This window comes from Panthera onca, chromosome C1 (genome assembly GCF_046562875.1).
Source record: "Panthera onca isolate mPanOnc1 chromosome C1, mPanOnc1 haplotype 2, whole genome shotgun sequence".
Classification (NCBI taxonomy): domain Eukaryota; kingdom Metazoa; phylum Chordata; class Mammalia; order Carnivora; family Felidae; genus Panthera; species Panthera onca.
The window spans coordinates 158412045-158429766 of record NC_138346.1 but is presented as its reverse complement, the minus strand read 5'-3'; the positions used below and the strand labels follow the sequence as shown (position 1 = coordinate 158429766).

The 17722-nt window shown below is 38.1% G+C and overlaps 1 protein-coding gene across 1 annotated transcript in view; it reads left to right on the top strand.

Moving 5' to 3' along the window:
• Positions 1 to 9818: 9818 nt before the first annotated feature.
• ACADM (acyl-CoA dehydrogenase medium chain) overlaps positions 9819 to 17722 on the top strand; it is a 33488-nt gene continuing 25584 nt past the window's right edge. Inside the window, exons 1-4 of the mRNA XM_078451780.2 lie at positions 9819 to 10240; positions 14242 to 14329; positions 17421 to 17518; positions 17644 to 17713. Of these exons, the coding sequence (XP_078307906.1) occupies positions 10211 to 10240; positions 14242 to 14329; positions 17421 to 17518; positions 17644 to 17713 (286 nt within the window). The 5' untranslated portion in view covers positions 9819 to 10210. The remainder of the gene's footprint in view (positions 10241 to 14241; positions 14330 to 17420; positions 17519 to 17643; positions 17714 to 17722) is intronic.

Genomic DNA, 17722 nt, shown 5'->3' with positions numbered 1-17722 from the left:
TGTTAAATTTTTCCAACCACTGCTAGAATTTCATGTTGTTTGTCTTATGCCCTTTATTTTCTTTTGTCAGTTCTTTGTAGGTCTTTGTATTGAAAGAAAGAAGCCATTTCCCTTCTTTAGAAAGGATATCTAAGTTATCTATTACTGTGTAACAAACCACACGAAACTTAGTGGATTGAAACAATTTATTATTTTTCCAAATTTTTGTTGAGGTTCTTCTGATCTCACCAAGTCTCACTCACACAATTGCAATCATCTGTGAATTCAACTGAGGCTGGATGTTCTAGAATAACTTCTCAATCATGTTTGGGATCTCAGTTGGGATGGCTGGACTCCTAGGCCGGCTGGGCCTCTCCATGTCTTTCATGTTGGCTTGTTCACGCAGTGGCAGAAGGGTTTAGGGAAGACAAGACCCAATGTACAAATGCTTATCAAGTCTCTGCCTGTCTGTGTTTGCTGATATCTATTTGGTGGGAGCAAGTCACATGGCCAAGTCCAACATAAATGTGGAAAAGATATGTAACGAATACAGAGAAGTGTGATACAGAAGGATAAGACAAGAAAATTAGTCTTTTATAATCCTCTTCTTATAATGGCAGCTCTTTCTGTGCCTGGACTGATTACCTCTCATTATCTCTCTTTCTCTTTTGGGAAACTTTTCAAGGTTAATGGATGATAAAGATCTACTGCTTGTGCACACTATAGGGATGTTCAGTTCAAAAATATCTATCTTCAAAGGAAAGAAAACATGGAAAAATTGAAATTAGTTTTTTATAGGCTGTAAAATAGAGCTGGACTTCTAAAATAGCTTTCCTTGGTGTGCATATCAATTCTGTGCATAGGCTTGAATGTCATTGGAATGGGAATGACTGCTTCTGACTTCTCTGGGGCTTTGTGACAATCTGAGAAAACTGAAGGATTCAAAGTGTATGGTTTTTGTTTGTTTTGTTTTGGTTTGGTTTAGTTCCTTCCTCTTGGAAAAGAAATAAGGAAGTCCCATGGAAATATGCACAAATAAGCTGAGTGAAGATGTGAGGCAGAGCTTTGTGTAAACTACAATGAGGTATAACAAAATCTTACAATAGAACTTACAAGTTGACCATGTCTGGAAAGTCCTCTCCAAAAAACACATAATAAAATATGGGGAAAAGCAACTTTACATTCTTCCAGAGTGCCCTTCCTTGCCCATGGTTTTAATGAGATTTGTCTGCTGAATATGAAATATTTTCTAAACAAACAAATGGCACAATTTTGTCTATTTCTTAAGAAAAATTTAAAATTAGGGATGCCTGGGTGGCTCAGTCAGTTAAGCGTCCGACTTCAGCTCAGGTCATGATCTCACGGTTTGTGGGTTCAAACCCCACATCAGGCTCTCGGCTGACAGCTCAGAGCCTGGAGCCTGCTTTGGATTCTGTGTCTCCTTCTCCCTCTGCCCTTCCCTCATTTGTTAAATGTTAAATAAACATTTAAAAAAAGAGAGAACAGGGGCGCCTGGGTGGCGCAGTCGGTTAAGCGTCCGACTTCAGCCAGGTCACGATCTCGCAGTCCGTGAGTTCGAGCCCCGCGTCAGGCTCTGGGCTGATGGCTCGGAGCCTGGAGCCTGTTTCCGATTCTGTGTCTCCCTCTCTCTCTGCCCCTCCCCCATTCATGCTCTGTCTCTCTCTGTCCCAAAAATAAAAAAAAAAAAAAAAAAAAAAAAAAAGAGAGAACATTTTTAAATTTAATTGTAAAATCTAAAAGGAAATCCTGTTCTGATTGACTTATAAAGACTAATAAGAAATTCAGCAATCTTCAGGAAGCATATTAATACTATAAGTTTGCTGACAATTTATAAAAGCTTCAGAGCCTTGTTGACACTGTAATTTGGTGAAAAAGAAGAAAAAAGTATAAGTAGAGGAGGAATATGAGAAGAAATATGAGGAAGAGGAGGAGGAGGAGTTGCTTAACTGTAAATTAAATTAACGGCTTTGGTTATAAAATTTCGAGATAAAAGCCAGAGAAATACCAGTGGTTATCAGGCTGAGAAACAATGGGGGGGGAAATTCTTAAAAAACAGTACTTTTATTTTATTATTATTTTTTTTTACTTGAGAGAGAGAGAGCATACGTGGGGAAGAGAGGCAGAGGGAGAGAGAGAATCTCAAGTGGACTCTGCACTGAGCATGAACCCAACACAAACCTTGATCCCATGACTCTGGGAGAATGACCTGAGCTGAAATCAGGAGTCAGTTATGCAACCGACTGAGCCACCCATCGCCAAAAAAACCACCAGTACTTGTATTTTATTTTTTTTAATGTTTATTTATTTTTGAGAGAGGGGGAGAGAGAGAGAGAGAGAGAGAGAGAGCATGAACGGGGAAAAGAGAGGGAGACACAGAATCCGAAGCAGGCTCCAGGCTGTCAGCACAGAGCCTGAGAAGGGGCTCGAACCCACAAACAAACCACGAGCTTAGACTTAGCCGAAGTCTAAGGGTTAATTGACTGAGCTACCCAGGTGCCGCAAAAAACAGTATTGTTAAACAAAAGTTTTAAAGTTTAAATAATTGTTATTTAATACAGGGGAAAATTATACAAGAATAAGTTTAGGTTTTATTTCTATCAAGGTGAATCCTTGAACAAATTAATCGGTTTGGTAATTTGAGTTTAAAAATAGTTATATGTTCTCCCAGATTTTAACATAATGTGAAACATGTTAGCATAATATTATTTTCTCAGGGAAAGATTAATTCTAACTTCTTAGATTTCCTATACTGATGTTTTACCTCCATTAAATGTTTAAAGTTATAAAAATATAAAAATTATGGTTCAACTATCTTTTGAAAGATTTACTTCTGTGAACTTCAGACAACACTGCAAATCATACAGTTCTAGTATCTCTGTTCATACTGCCTGTAAATTTTTTTTAAGTAGGCCTCATGCCCAGCAGAGTCCAAACAAAGTAAACAAAACATGGGGCTTGAACTCATGATGCTGAGATCAAGACCTGACCTGAGATCAAGAGTTGGATGCTTAACCAACTAAGCTACCCAGGACCCCCCCTCCCCCCCAAAATTTAAATATCATAGTTCTTTGAATAATTAAGATCAACAGATTGTGTTAAAGATCAACCTCAAACAAGATTTCCAAAATTCCTAACTCACTGAAAACTTTGACTAGTGTTAAATTAACTTCATTAAGTTAAAATAGCCTTAGACTACCTCGACAATTCATAAGTAGATGTAAATTCATAAAATACAGAATACAAAAACAAGTAAACATAGTTTTATCATACATATGTATGATATTATATACATTTTCATCATCCATTAGCTACTAGTTTAAAAAAACTTTATTAATCTATTTTGAGAGACAGAGTAAGAGAGAGCACAAGCAGGGGAGGAACAGAAAGAGAGAGAGAGAGAGAGAGAGGGAATCCCAAGCAGGCTCTGCACTGTCAATGCAGAGCCCGATGTGGGGCTCAAACTCATGAACCCTGAGATCATGACCTGAGCCGAAATCAAGAGTCAGTTGCTCAATTGACTGAGTCACCCAGGTACCTCTATTTTAAAAGAGATATGTAAATACCTTTAGGTCATGTCTAATACACATGGTCATGTTTGCACTTATACTTTATAAATATAAAAGAGATGTAGATAGGTATTCATAGAAAATAAGCAACTTTCATTAGATTCCTTTCAGGGCTAAAGGGCTTGTCTATGATAGGTAATTCTCAGTTACCTATCTCCTAGTTCTTCTGTGACTGAGAATACAGAAGTTAGTTACTTTGGTTAAAAATGTAGCTAAAATGGGTGATATACTCATTACAAAGAGATATGAATATAAAAGGATGAATATGTTTTATCCATTTATCAAGGGAACTATTAAAATTATATTAAGATGATGAATGTAATATATATAAATATCTTACATATTAATAAGGCAAGTGTATTTTTTGTATTTTTTTAATTTTTTGAATATGAAATTTATTGTCAAATTGGTTTCTATCCAACACCCAGTGCTCATCCCAACAGGTACCCTCTTCAATGCCCATCACCCACCCTCCCTTCCCTCCCTCCCACCATCCATCAACCCTCAGTTTATTCTCAGTTTTTAAGAGTCTGCTATGGTTTGGCTCTCTTTTTTTTTTCCCTTCCCCTCCCCCATGGTCTTCTGTTAAGTTTCTCAGGAAGGCAATTGTATTTTAAAGCTAAAGATAAAAGTTCTAAATTTGTCATTTAACCACATGTATTTAAGTATGTTTCAAAAATGTACATATAAAGGTAATAAATTAGTAAACAAAAAAATTTTTTTAAGTGGTGATAATTCAAATACTTGGTCTCTGACTATTTTCTATGCTTTTTTTCTCCATCTTTAATATAATCGATATACATATCGATATAATCGATATACATTATTGTATAAGTTTAAGGTATATAACATGTTGATTTTGTAAATATATACAGCACCACCATAGTGTTAGCTAACACCTCCATCGTGCCAAATAATAAAAATTTCTTTTTTATGGTGAGGACATTTAAGATCTACTCTCTTAGCAACTTTCAAGTATGTAATAGAGTATTACTAACTATAATCACCATGTTATAGATTAGATCCCCAGAACTTATTCACCTATAACTGGAAGTTTGTACTCTTTAACCAACATCTCCCCATTTCTCCCAGCCCCCAGGCCCTGAAAGTCTCTACTTCTGTGGGTTCACCTTTTTTTAGATCGCACATATAAGTGATATGCAGTATTTATCTATGACTTTACTCAGAATAATACTTCCAAGTTCCATCTATGTTGTTACAAATGGTAGGATTTACTTCTTTTCCATGGCTAAAGAATATGCATATACAGTATATATATATATATGCACACACACACACACACACACACACACACACACACATATGTATATAATATAGGGGCAGAGGGAGACAGACAGAGAATCTTGAGCAGGCTCCATACTCAGCACAAGTCCGACACAGAGCTCCATCCCACAACCCTGTGATCATGACCTGAGCCTAAATCGAGAGTCAAGATAAGGTGCTCAACCAACTGAGCCACCCAGATGCCCTCTGATCTATTACATTTTTAAAGTGCACATACAAAATTATATATGTAATAAAATCCAACTCTGTAAGAAAAACATTATGAATGTGTGTTCTATGCAGAGAAAAATCTAAAAGCTATATACCAAAATATTAACATTAACCATTGCTTATTTTCTTCCTCATACGTACTTACCTTTATTTTTGAGATTTTTAAATAATTAATGAGTACTTATAATCTGATGAATCATTCTTATTCTGAATAGAAGTCAGTTTAGACCTTGTGAAAACAATTGGCCATGGTGCCAGTTCCACTGTCTTCTCTGTTCTTAAGTACTTTGCCTATGCCTAAACTTGCCTTTGCTAACCCTAGATCTAGATAAGGTTTTCTTGCACCATGATTGTGGCATACCACTCAGTCACTTATAACCTTGATCTCAGAGTTTTAACTTTGAATCCATGAGACTTTCCTGGTCAGAGTTCATGACTCTTCATCCCTATAATTAAATACACACAGGGAGCGCCTGGGTGGCTCAGTCGGTTAAGCGTCCGACTTCGGCTCAGGTCACGATCTCGAGGTCTGTGAGTTCGAGCCCCGCGTCAGGCTCTGGGCTGATGGCTCAGAGCCTGGAGCCTGTTTCCGATTCTGTGTCTCCCTCTCTCTCTGCCCCTCCCCCGTTCATGCTCTGTCTCTCTCTGTCTCAAAAATAAATAAACGTTAAAAAAAAAATTTTTTTTTTAAATAAAAAAAATTAAAAAAAAAATATACACAGCTCTCAGGGAAGTATAAACTGGTTCTCAAGTTGAAGACTTGATCTTTCAGCTACATCCAATTCACTCACTGATAATTCTGTTGACAGGTAATCCCATTAGCAAGTTTTGACTTTCTGTAACAACCCAGCTCAGTTGTGGACTCTATAGGCCCTGTATTCCAAACTAAAGGCAATATTCCACAGGCAACCAGCCGAGCTGTTTGTATCACTTTGGATCCTAACTCCTTAGACTAGATAGGAGATAAACAGTAAATGCTGAGATTTTGACTACCTAAAATCTATTTTAATGAATAAATTTTTGAAAAATATAGAATACTTAGAAAAAAACAATAACTAGACATAAGGGAACCATATGCTGAAATAACATTACCGATTCAAAACATTCATATAGGAAAGAATTATTACAAACCATCTGGAGGTAGGATAGTTGGGAGGGTGGTTAATGCTTATTCCAGCCTTTTCTTTCTTTCTTCATGATTTCTACTGAGTTCTAGAAAAGTATCTTTTGTCTGTTCCTAAATTTATTGGCATAAAACTTACAGCATTTTCTTGTGGTATTTTAAAATCTCCACTAAAGGAGTGCCTGGGTGGCTTAGTCAGTTAAGCATCCAACTTCAGCTCAGGTCACGATCTCATGGTTCGAGCCCCAGGTCAGACTCTGTGCTGACATCCTGGAGCCTGGCGCCTGCTTTGGATTCTGTGTCTCCCTGTCTCTTTCTGCCCTCACCTGCTCGTGCTCTCTTTCTCAAAAATAAATAAAACATTAAAAAAAATTTTTTTTTAAATCTCCACTAAAAAATTAACCAAAAACAAAAAAAAACCCTCCCTAAATCTGGGGATGCCTGGTTGGTTCAGTCAGTAGCATGTGTGACTCTAGATCCTGGAGTCACGAGTTCAAGCCCCATGTTGGGTGTAGAGATTAGATAAATAAATAAATATTTTTAAAAATCTCCCTTAATCTATGGTTAACTCTTATACTTTCTAAAACTGCTTAAACATTTCTTATCTTTACTGGTCTTGCTAGAGGCATGTCTTTTATGATTACTTTTATGATTACTTTTTTTCAAGAATCAGCTTTTGATTTTGTTGATTTCACTGCTTATTTTCTACTGTATTAATGTCTGCTTTTGCACACAAATGTTTACTGCATTTTTATTTGTAATACTCCCAGATTGGAAACAACCTAAATGTCTATCAACAATTTGTGCTATATCCAATGGAATAGCAGTCGGCAAAAAAGGAACAAACTAGTGATACACTAAGTATGAATGAATCTCACAATTGTGGTAAGTGAAAGAAGCCAGCTGGAAAAGAGTACTTACTATGATTCCATTTATATGAAATTCTAGAATACAATATAAACTGATGTACAGTGACAGAAAAGGTTTCTAAAGACCTTTCCCTGGGAAGGTAACATTTACTAAGCAGTATGCACCTAATTTGATCTTATAAGAATTCTCTTCATCCTTCTATCAGTTCCTAGGATCCAGGAAATCCTACCCTTGCTCCTAGCATGTTTCTCTGTTTTCTGGTTTGAGGAATACACACTAGAAAGGCTGGTTTTTCCTTTGGTGAATCTTAGCTCCTTTACATATTGTGGTCCAAACCAGAATCTTAGTTTACACTCTGACCTTATTTGGGGAAAACTGATGATTTTAAATTTCTGAACCTGCAGGTTAAAAAATAAAGTGAACATACATGGGGCACGTAGCTGGCTCAGTTGGTTGAACGTCCCAGCTGGCTCAGGTCATGATCTCATGGTTTGTGAGTTCACCAAGCCACACATCAGGCTTGTTGCTGTCAGAATGGAGCCTGTCTTGAATCCTGTCTCCCTCTCTCTCTGCCCCTCCTCTGCTCATGCTCTCTCTCTCTCAAAAATAAGCATTTAAATAAAAATAAAAAATTAAAAATGAATATACAGATTAATCCTTCACACATAAAAGAAAGGGGTCTTTAACCGAAAAATTCACCGTTGAGTCTTAGTTCCTGGGATCTAAGCCAAATAGCTACACCTAGTGTTTAAAGCGGGATCAACAATTTTTAAGTATAATCTTTGCTCTAAAAACGGAAGTGTCAGTGAAAGAGATCCTGGTTTTCCATTGTCAAGGTTGACAAAGCCTTAAGTGATCCCCAGAGGTTTGGAAGAGGTATCATCATAATTTTTTTTCATAAATTCCTTTTCTATGAAATCATTTTTCATAATAATGTAGTATGTATGGCTTTATTACTATTGCTAGGGAAAACAAAAGTATTATTTGAAAAAGCAAAGAGAAAAAAATCAGGTTGGCTTAAAGTCACCTTATCTTAAACTTTGGTTAGAACTTTTTTTAATCTTTTTTTAAAAAGATTATTTATTTATTTATTTAGAGAGAGCATGAATACACGTGAGCATGAGAGGGGCAGAGAGAGAGGGAAAGAAAGAATCCCAAGCAGGCTGCATGCTGTCAGCACAGAGACCCACACAGGGCTTTAATTCATGCCCAATGAGATCATGACCTGAGCTGAAACCAACTGTCAGACGCTTAACCAACCAAGCCATGCAAGCGCCACTAGAAATGAAGTGTCTTAATGTTTACAACTTATGGTTCTGACAAAAACTAAATGACACCAGACACGCACACATGAATAAAACAAGTGCGACAACAATTTTTATTTTTTCCCCTATGTTCATCTGTTTTGTCTTTTAAATCCCACGAGTGGACAATAACAATTTTTAAATCTAGGTAATAAAATCATATGGCTGATTTGAACTTTTTGCTCATCTTCATTGTGCTTAAATGTTCAGAATAAGAAATTGAAAAAATTAGGGGCACCTGGATGGCTCAGTCCGTTAAGCGTCTGACTTTGGCTCAGGTAATGATCTTGCAGTTCATGGCTTCAAGCCCCACGTCCGGCTCTGTGCTGACAGCTCCCAGACTGGAGCCTGCTTTGGATTCTGTGTCTCCCTCTCTCTCTGCCCCTCCCTGCTCATGCTTTGAGTCTCTCAAAAATAAATAAACATTAAAAAAAATTTTTTTTAAGAAAAAACTAGAGATGCATAGTCAAATCTTTTTTTTTCTACTAACTCCTACCCAACTTTAGCAGTCCACTTTGTGTTTTACCCACCTATTTGAATGTTTCCTTGATGATTCCAGGACCAATTGAATTCTTCCTTTTCCGAATTTCCCTGGTACTTTAATTTAGCACTTAACATTCTGCCTTATGCCCAGTCTCAGTAAATACATTATAAATCCCCAGATGAAAAGGTAGAAGGTTCTTGTAGGGGACTACCATAACAGAATATAGGAATTGAAAAGCTAAATTAGAATGAGATAATGGCTTGACTTATCAGGCAAAAAAGATTGTTAAGCAAGTTTACAGGATTTAGTGGTGAGTGATGAGACCCTAAACTAGGATGATAGCAATAAAAATGAAAAATCCTGGGGATTATGGGAAACATTTACACTCCTTCCTTGCGGTGGCGTTCTTAACTAGCTTTTTCACAAAAAGCTAGCCAAACCTTGGACAGCTTTACAAATCCCCCAACACTGTAACATCACACCTTACCCACTGCGAACTCAGGGTCTAACAGGAAGAGAGGGTGACTTTAAATAGAATTCCTCGGGCAGACATTCACGCCCAACATTCATTCATTCGCTGAGCCAGGAGCTTTAAATAAACTCAATTTATTTCCAAGGACACCGTCCACATCCACACACGTGGGTAGCAATAAATAGCCTCGGGAATATTCGGGAAGGTCGAATTTACCTAAGGGATTTCCCGTTTGTTTTCTGAAACACAGCACATACTATGGCTTCGGCCGAGCTTTCGAGAATAAAATGTACTTGTAATACTTAGGCAGAAAAAATTGGATTGGTAAATTTCTGGGACGAGGCCAGGGAGAGCATCTTACCACCAGAACTGGCTGGGGACTGCGCACCCTAGCCCCTCCCTTTCACCCAGATTCCCGACAGGCCCCGCGCCGCACTCGCTCCTCTTCTTTAGGCGCGGGTCCACCCTCCAGCTCCCGCCGCCGAGCCCGGCTCGGAGAGCCTTCAAGGGTTCCGCGTCCTCGAAAGGTCGCGCTGTCGAAACTCTGTGGGCCCGAGGGAAGTGAAGCCTCTTCCGGGACCACCCCTTGGGACACGTCGGCCAAAGGAGGTCGTTAGACACTCTTTCCCAAACCGCCCAAGATCCTACTGGTCCGCGCTGGCTCGGAGCGAGCACGCAGCCCCCCACCCCCATCCTCCTTTTCCTTTACGGTACCCTTTTTAGGCTACCCGCTCCCCACCCACGTCCACACCAGCGGGCGGGACCAGGGTGTGGGCGGGGCCAGACGGGTGTCGCTCCTCTGGGTTGGAGGACCCCTTTAGAGTCCCGGAGCTGCGCAGAGAATTGGAGACCAAGCAGCAGGATCAAGAGTCAACCATGGCAGCGATGTTTAGGCGATGCTGCGGGGTGAGAGACAGCAAGGCTCGGTGGGGTTGGGGAATGGTGGTTGTGGCGTTTGGGGGGGGGGGGGCTGGGGGGGCGGAAGCTTGGGGCGAAAAGAGGCGCTTCCCCGGGAGGGTAGGAAGCTGTGGTGAGGAAGGAGCTTATCTCGGACGCCTTGGCCTTCCTGACCTCACCGTTGGCTGCGGGCCTGAAGTCCGGATCCTCGCCTTGCTTTCACGCTTACCCTCTTCTCTTATGATCCAGTCCGGGCTTTCAATTTTGCCCTATCATCTTCGCAACTCGTCGGTTCCTTCGTAGGCATTTTTCGGAATGTCCTTCATTTTCCCTCAGGCCTAGGAACTCTCCATATACTTCCCCCAGGAATCTCACCCTTTCCCGAAGGTAAACTGTGTCTAAATTGGGCAGGCATCTCAGAACGAGCAAAGGCCATGTTTTTGCAGTATATTTTGAGAAAACTCTCTACTGGCTTTATGCCTCCAGCCCAAGAAGAAATCATAAAGTAAATGTCATCATGCAATTGATACATGCTAGAAAGCGCAGATTTCAGATACTCGTATCTTGAGTGCTTGCAAAGTTACGGAGGAAAAGGAAAGTAGAGCAGCTGCTTCTTGGGGTACTTAATGTATTTAATAATTGAGTTAAGAAAGTTATGTTCTTGGCCCCCAAAAAAGTAGCTTTAGAATTTATAATAATTCTAATGGATTGCTGCCCAATATTTGTTGTTGCTATACACGTTAATGGGCTCTGAAGGCAGAAATCTGGGCATTTTAAAAATTATTTTTAACTCACACCAGAAAAAAAAGATCCGATTTCTCAATCTCCAATAAGGTATATAGAAAAACCTGATCCAGAAAACTTACACAGCTGTATCTCATCTTTGACACTCCCATAAAATTTAAGATTCTTACGTTCCTAAGAAATGGGCGAAAGCGTTTAATTATAATTGTGCTGGGAGGACACCTGGGTGGCCCACTTGGCTGAATTTAGGACTCAATTTTGGCCGAGGTTATGATCCCAGGGTTGTAGGATCCAGCCTGGCATCGGGCTCCATCCTGTTTGGGATATTCTCTCTTTCTTCCCCGTCCCCCCACACCCCACCTCTGCGTCTCTCCCCTGCTTGCTCACGAATGCTGTCTTGCGCTCTCTCTCTCTCTCTCTCAAAAATACATAAACAGTTTTAAAAATACATAGTTGTGCTATTATTGCAGAATTGATGCTTGACTGAGGTTGCCATCTCTTGGAGATTTGGAATTCCATTGTTCTGGGCAGAGATCCCAAAGTAATAAAATCAGTATTTATATGGCATTATGCTTCCAAGACATTTTCTTATTTTAATCATCTCAACAAATTATCCAGTAAGAAAAGCCTCATTTTCAAAGTTTGAAAAGAAGCTACAGGGAAGTTTGTAATTGGTCCAGGGTCTCAAAAATACTTGGGGAGTCTAGACACAAACCATTCTAAATCCAAATAATCTACAATTTCTATATTCTGTCTACTAAGTCACCTCTCTAAATGGATAACATTATTATATCATTAGATTGATGGGGATTGTCCCCAGGGTGTAGCTACTTTTATATTTTATATAACATTTTCCTGAAAAATAATATGTAAACTTTTTATAAATTATTTTAAGTCCATTTTAATTTTCTTTTTTATTTCATTTTCATTTTTAATTTTTCAATTTTATTTTAGAGAGCGAGAGTGAGTGGGGGGAGAGGGGCAGAGACAGAGAGAATCCCAAGCAGGCTCCACACCAAGGGTAGAGCCCAATGCGGGGCTTGATCCCACAACCCTGGGATCATGACCTGAACCGAAATCAAGAGGTAGACACTCAACCCACTGGGCCATCCAGGTGCCCCTCCACTAATAATTTTTGTATTTAAAGTCTCGGCAGACTTACTTACTTTGTGAGGTCTAATTTTTGTTCAGTAGTATGTAAACACACACTTAGAAGAGCCAAGTTTTTTGGTCTCATTTTTGTGGGATGTTTTTCTTTTTAGAATGTAATAACCGAATAGGAGACTTAAACTGAAAGAACAGATAGCAAGGTGGTTGATGGTATGGATTCTCTATAGTAAATGCTACAGTTAGAATCCTGGTTCTACTATGTAATAGCACAGTGACCTTGTCCAATTTCACTTGACCTTTCTGAGTCTCACTTTCTTCATAGGCAAAATAGGAATAAAAATAGTGCCTTAATCCTAGGCTTGACTTGGAGATTCAGTGAATTAATTGTGGAATGTGACTGTAAACAACTACAGGTTTCATCTATGATGTTTGAACAGTAAGCATTAGAGAAACCATGTTTTACTGCCAAAATAAATTTAATGAAAATTGCAAAGAAAATATGTATTTTTATACTCTGGTTATTCTTTTCGAAACTGTATAAAGTGTTATTATTTTGAAAGGGTATTCACGATATTTGACTATCCATAATGTCACGTTAAATGTAGATGATTCTCTTTGTAAGCTGTGGTCATCTACAAAATAGACAGTTTTTACAGATTTCGAAAAATGTAAGTTCAGTTCTTTTTTTTTTTTAAGTTTATTTATTTATTTTGAGAGAGAGAGTCCAAGCAGGGGAGGGACAGAGAGAGAGAGAGAGGGAGAGCGAGAATCCCAAGCAGGCTCTGAGGCTGACACTGGAGCTGGACTCCGAGCTCAAACTGAGGAACTATGAGATCATGACCTGAGCTGAAACCAAGAGTTGGATACCTAACCAACTGAGCCACCGAGGCTTTCCACCATTTTTTTTTTAATTTTGTTTTTAAATGTTTATTCATTTTTGAGAGACAGAGTGCAAGTGGGGGTGGGGCAGAGAGAGAGACAGAGACAGAGAGACAGAAAGACAGAGACACAGAATCCAAAACAGGATCCAGGCTCTGTGCTGCACAGAGCCCTACACGGGGCTTGAACTCATGAACCAGGAGATCATGACCTGAGCCGAAGTAGGATGCTTAACTGACTGAGACACCCAGGCATACCAGCACCCCTTAGTTCTTAATCTTTTAGTATATTGTTCAGTTTCTCTTTTCTTTGGAATATTAGAATTGCCTATGGATATTTCCATCAAATACTTTGAAGCGTAAACTGTGTGATTTTGTTGTCCTCAAACATATACTTGGGAGTTCTAGTATGCTTTCCATTAACTTAAATAAATGCAAATGATTACTTTTATGTATATTCAACTATCATGAGTATAATAATGGATTGCAAAGGAATAATACATGTATATCTGATTATACTTTTTTTTATGAAATATGAGTATATTCCAGATATTAAGAAAAGTAGCCTATTAATAGTTTAGAACAGGGTTGGCAAATTTTTTTGTAAAGAGACAATAAATATTTTTGGCTTTGTGGACCATGTGGTTTCTGGCAACTATACAACTATGCTGGAAAAGCAGCAATAGACATGGTGTTCCAATAAAATCTTATTTACAAAACTGGTGACTGCTATAGTGTGTCTTAGAATATTCTAAGAATGTTTACAGACAGCAGCAGAAAATAAATAGAACTAGTTTTAGGCTAATTTGTTTTGTTAAATAGTAGAAAATGGAATCCTCCAAGGGACAATTCCCAAAGGCATACCTGCAAGGCTCACCTGGGACAGGGTATCAAAGCTGATAGACTACACCATCCTATTGTTGCTCTCTCCCCAGCTTCTCAATCACAGATGTCCTAGAGCTTGTATGTGAGATTTCCAGAAAAGCGGTCCTAAGTCTGATACTACCCCTGACTATTATTTGTCTTAGAGACACTCCACTTTAATACTATTGATTAGTTTTATTTTCATCACTTTAAAAAAAAAATCTCTGCAATACATGTTTAGACATCTGGTATGTGGCTTATTTAATATACAAATCAAATTATAGTTGAAGGCATTTAAGTAATGACTTATTGAATATAAATCACACAAGTTGCTGTACTCACTTGTAATTGTCAGTATTCTCTTATTTGATGTTTAATTCATCCAATTTATTTTAATAAAATTGTCCTTTACAGGTCCTAAAAAGTCTTTCTCATTCTGACTGGAGATCACAGCATACAAAAGCTGCCCTACGACGTGAACCAGGATTGGGATTTAATTTTGGTATGTTTTGTTCTGTCTTTTGATTTTAAACATAGTTGTTGTATATATGCAGCTCTGTATATGTATTTGTCTGGAATTTATGTATTTGTAAACATTTAGTAATGTCTAGTAATGAATAGAGCCAGTGACCATCCACAGATTGTTCAGTCAGTCACATCCATTCTTCCTGATCTCCTTTTCTTTTTCAACCTAATATCCTACACATAGATCTGCGTTAGCAGGAGACATATATATCTGTGCCCTTTTACCTAAGTTTGTAGCCCTAAATAAACAACAAATTTACTGATACAGATAGTCTTCAAGTTAGAAATTTGAATGCAAAAGATATATTTTGAACATTTAGATATACAGTGCTAGCTTCCTGCTAATAAGCCAAAGCCTGTTTTGGCCCTGCTGTATCTGCACTGCAGTTTTGATGCCAATTGATAGGTTTAAAGTCTGGGATCAGGGAGTCAGGTGGTGTTGGAAGGGAAAGGGGTAAGATTTCTCTTCCCCTTTCCTCTCTAAAATGAAGACCCTAGACAAAAAAAAAATGGATGCTATTTTTAGCATCCATTGTCTCCTAAAGTGCTTCTTGCTTCAAAATTATTACCTTTCTTTTAGTTGAAGCCATTATCTTTGGTTTCTTGATCTCAGAAAATAGGTAAAAGGCAGCTCAGATAACTAACTCCTAACCAGGTATAAATGACAAACTCAAAGCTCTCTAGGGTTATCATTTTTGTTTTTTATTTTTTAAGATTGTTAGCTTCTTTATAACGTATTTTAGAGTTAAAAATTTCAAGCCATGTGAGGATAGGAGCTTGGGCCACTGGGTTTTCTTTCTTACTGTGTTATTAACATAGGTTAAGTATAAGTGCTATTTAGTTTCAGTTTGTCACATACAGATTCATAGTCAGTAGCAAGACACCAGCAGGAGAAATCTGGTGGTATGCTGGGTAACTGGATGAGATAGATATAGTATTTAGGAGGGAGGCTGAGAAACTTAAGAAAAGGAATAGAGATAACGTCTATGAGCAGTTGTATCCCGTTCTTTATAAAATGGAGATAATGTCTATAACACAGGATTTATTTTAAGATTAATATATATGTAAAATCCCTAGTACAGCACGACTGTATTTAAGTAGGTTCTCCATAAATAATACAAACTAGGTCTCTGCCTTCCCTCTCTTTTTATTCACCTACAACCTTAGTATCTGCTGGCCCCAATGTTAAAAGTAAATTGTGGGGCACCTGGGTGGCTCAGTCAGTTAAGTGACCAAATCTTGATTTTGGCTCAGGTCAATGATCTCAAGGTGGAGGGATCAAGCCCTGACAGCACAGAGCCCACTCCAGATTCTCTCTCTCCCTCTCTCTGTCCCACCCCCATCAAAGTAAATAAATAAACTTAAAAAAAAAAATTGTGATGTAGAGAACAGTGACTGAAACTCTTATGTATACTTTTACTGCTAACTCATTGGAAGACTGTGGGGCTATCATTTCCTCATTCTGGGCTTTTGTTTCCTTATCTATAAAATGAAAGATTTGATTTTAAGGCTATTCGATTCAACACCAAAATTCTCATGTCTTTTACATTTTATTTCTCACATCCCTCTGATCTATAAATGATTATAGTCTTGAGCATGTTTGCTGATATTCTTATCTCTTTGCTTTTGCTCTTATTTTTCTTGCCCAAAATACCCTCTATCTCTTTTGAATCTTACCTATCCTTTGATGTTGGATGAAATCACATTAAAACCCTGTAACAGTGTGGATTTTAAAAAAATGAATATGGGAAGGGGGAAAAAAAGAGAAGAGAGGAAAACAAACCACAGACTCTTAATGATGGAGAACAAACTGAGGGTTGTTGGAGGGAGGTGGCTGGGAGATGGGCCAGATGGGTGATGGGTATTAAGGAGGGGACTTGTTTTAATGAGTACTAGGTATTGTATGTAAGTGAATAATCAGTGAATTCTATGCCTGGAAAAAAAAATTACATAGAAAAAAAAAAAAAGAAAGAAAGGAAAAAAATGCAAATGACTGGCTCCAGTCCTCAGTCCAGCCACCTTATTCACTCCATTAATTTTATAACAACAGAACCTCATATTTTATGTAATTGAATTAGAGTTTTATGTTATTGTTAACTTTTGAGAAACAGTCCCACATTTTACTAGTTGCTTTGTGCTAATTTTATAACCTTAAATTATCTCAGTTTAAAGGAAGAGTAAAATTTGAAATTATAGTGTTGGGATTCTTACATGATACTTTGTGTTGCATCCACACAACTCCTGAAACAGAATGCTACGGGCACCAGTGACAGTCACAACAAAGTATATTGCAGTGAGAGGTAAGGCCGAGTGATTGGGACTGACACTCTTGATCAGAGTGCGTCCTGGAACAGCCAGGACACAGAGTTTTTATAGCCGACCACATCGTCTTATCTTCACCTGGAAACAGAACAAAGAAATAGTTCCCAGTTGGGGTTGGAAACAGTTCAGACACGCCCTTGCCACAACACTAATCCAGTTGATTTTCCTTGAACTTTTCTTCCCTTGATTGATAGGATAAGGCTGTTATCTCTTAACCTACACTGTTAAAACAAAGCTGTTATTTCTCAAGGCTACAGGTTAGCCCTAACACTACAATTTAACCCTTACACTTTGGAACAAGTTTTGCTGGTTTATGGTCTCACCGAGCATGTCTCATCTTCCTAGACTGATTGTTGAGATCAGAGCATGTCTTACATATTAGTTTCATTTTAGTGTTAGTAAACATTTGGTAAGTCTGCTTAGGAACTAGTAATAAGTAAAAACAAAATTTTTTTTACCCTCACCAATTGGAAGAGAAAAACGAGTTTATATCTGTTACCCCTTGGTAAAAGCTAGAAATCTTAACCTACCTCCTTTGGTACTTGTGTTGACATAACTTTGTTTATATTATACAATGAAATCTTGCTAGTCTGAAAGTGCATTGTGGTCTTTGTGGTTTATTTGTGGACTTTCTGGTTAATCAAGGATTAAAGACTCCATTATAAATTTTTACATACTAATATCATAGGACTTTTTTCCTCAGCTCATTGTCTTATTTTAATGTTTTCTAAATGACTTTCTTTTAGAGCTCACTGAACAGCAAAAAGAGTTTCAAGCTACTGCTCGTAAATTTGCCAGGGAAGAAATAATCCCAGTTGCTGCAGAGTATGATAAAACTGGCGAGGTAGTTATGTGCATTTTAAGGAGAAAAAAGTTTTTTTTACATTTTTATAAGATTATATAATTGAACTATCTAGATTTTAATGTAACTGTTTGTTTTTTTTTCTTTACCTTTCTCTTTCCTTTTAGTACCCTGTGCCCCTAATTAAAAAAGCATGGGAACTTGGTTTAATGAATACACACATTCCAGGGAGTTGTGGTAAGCTTT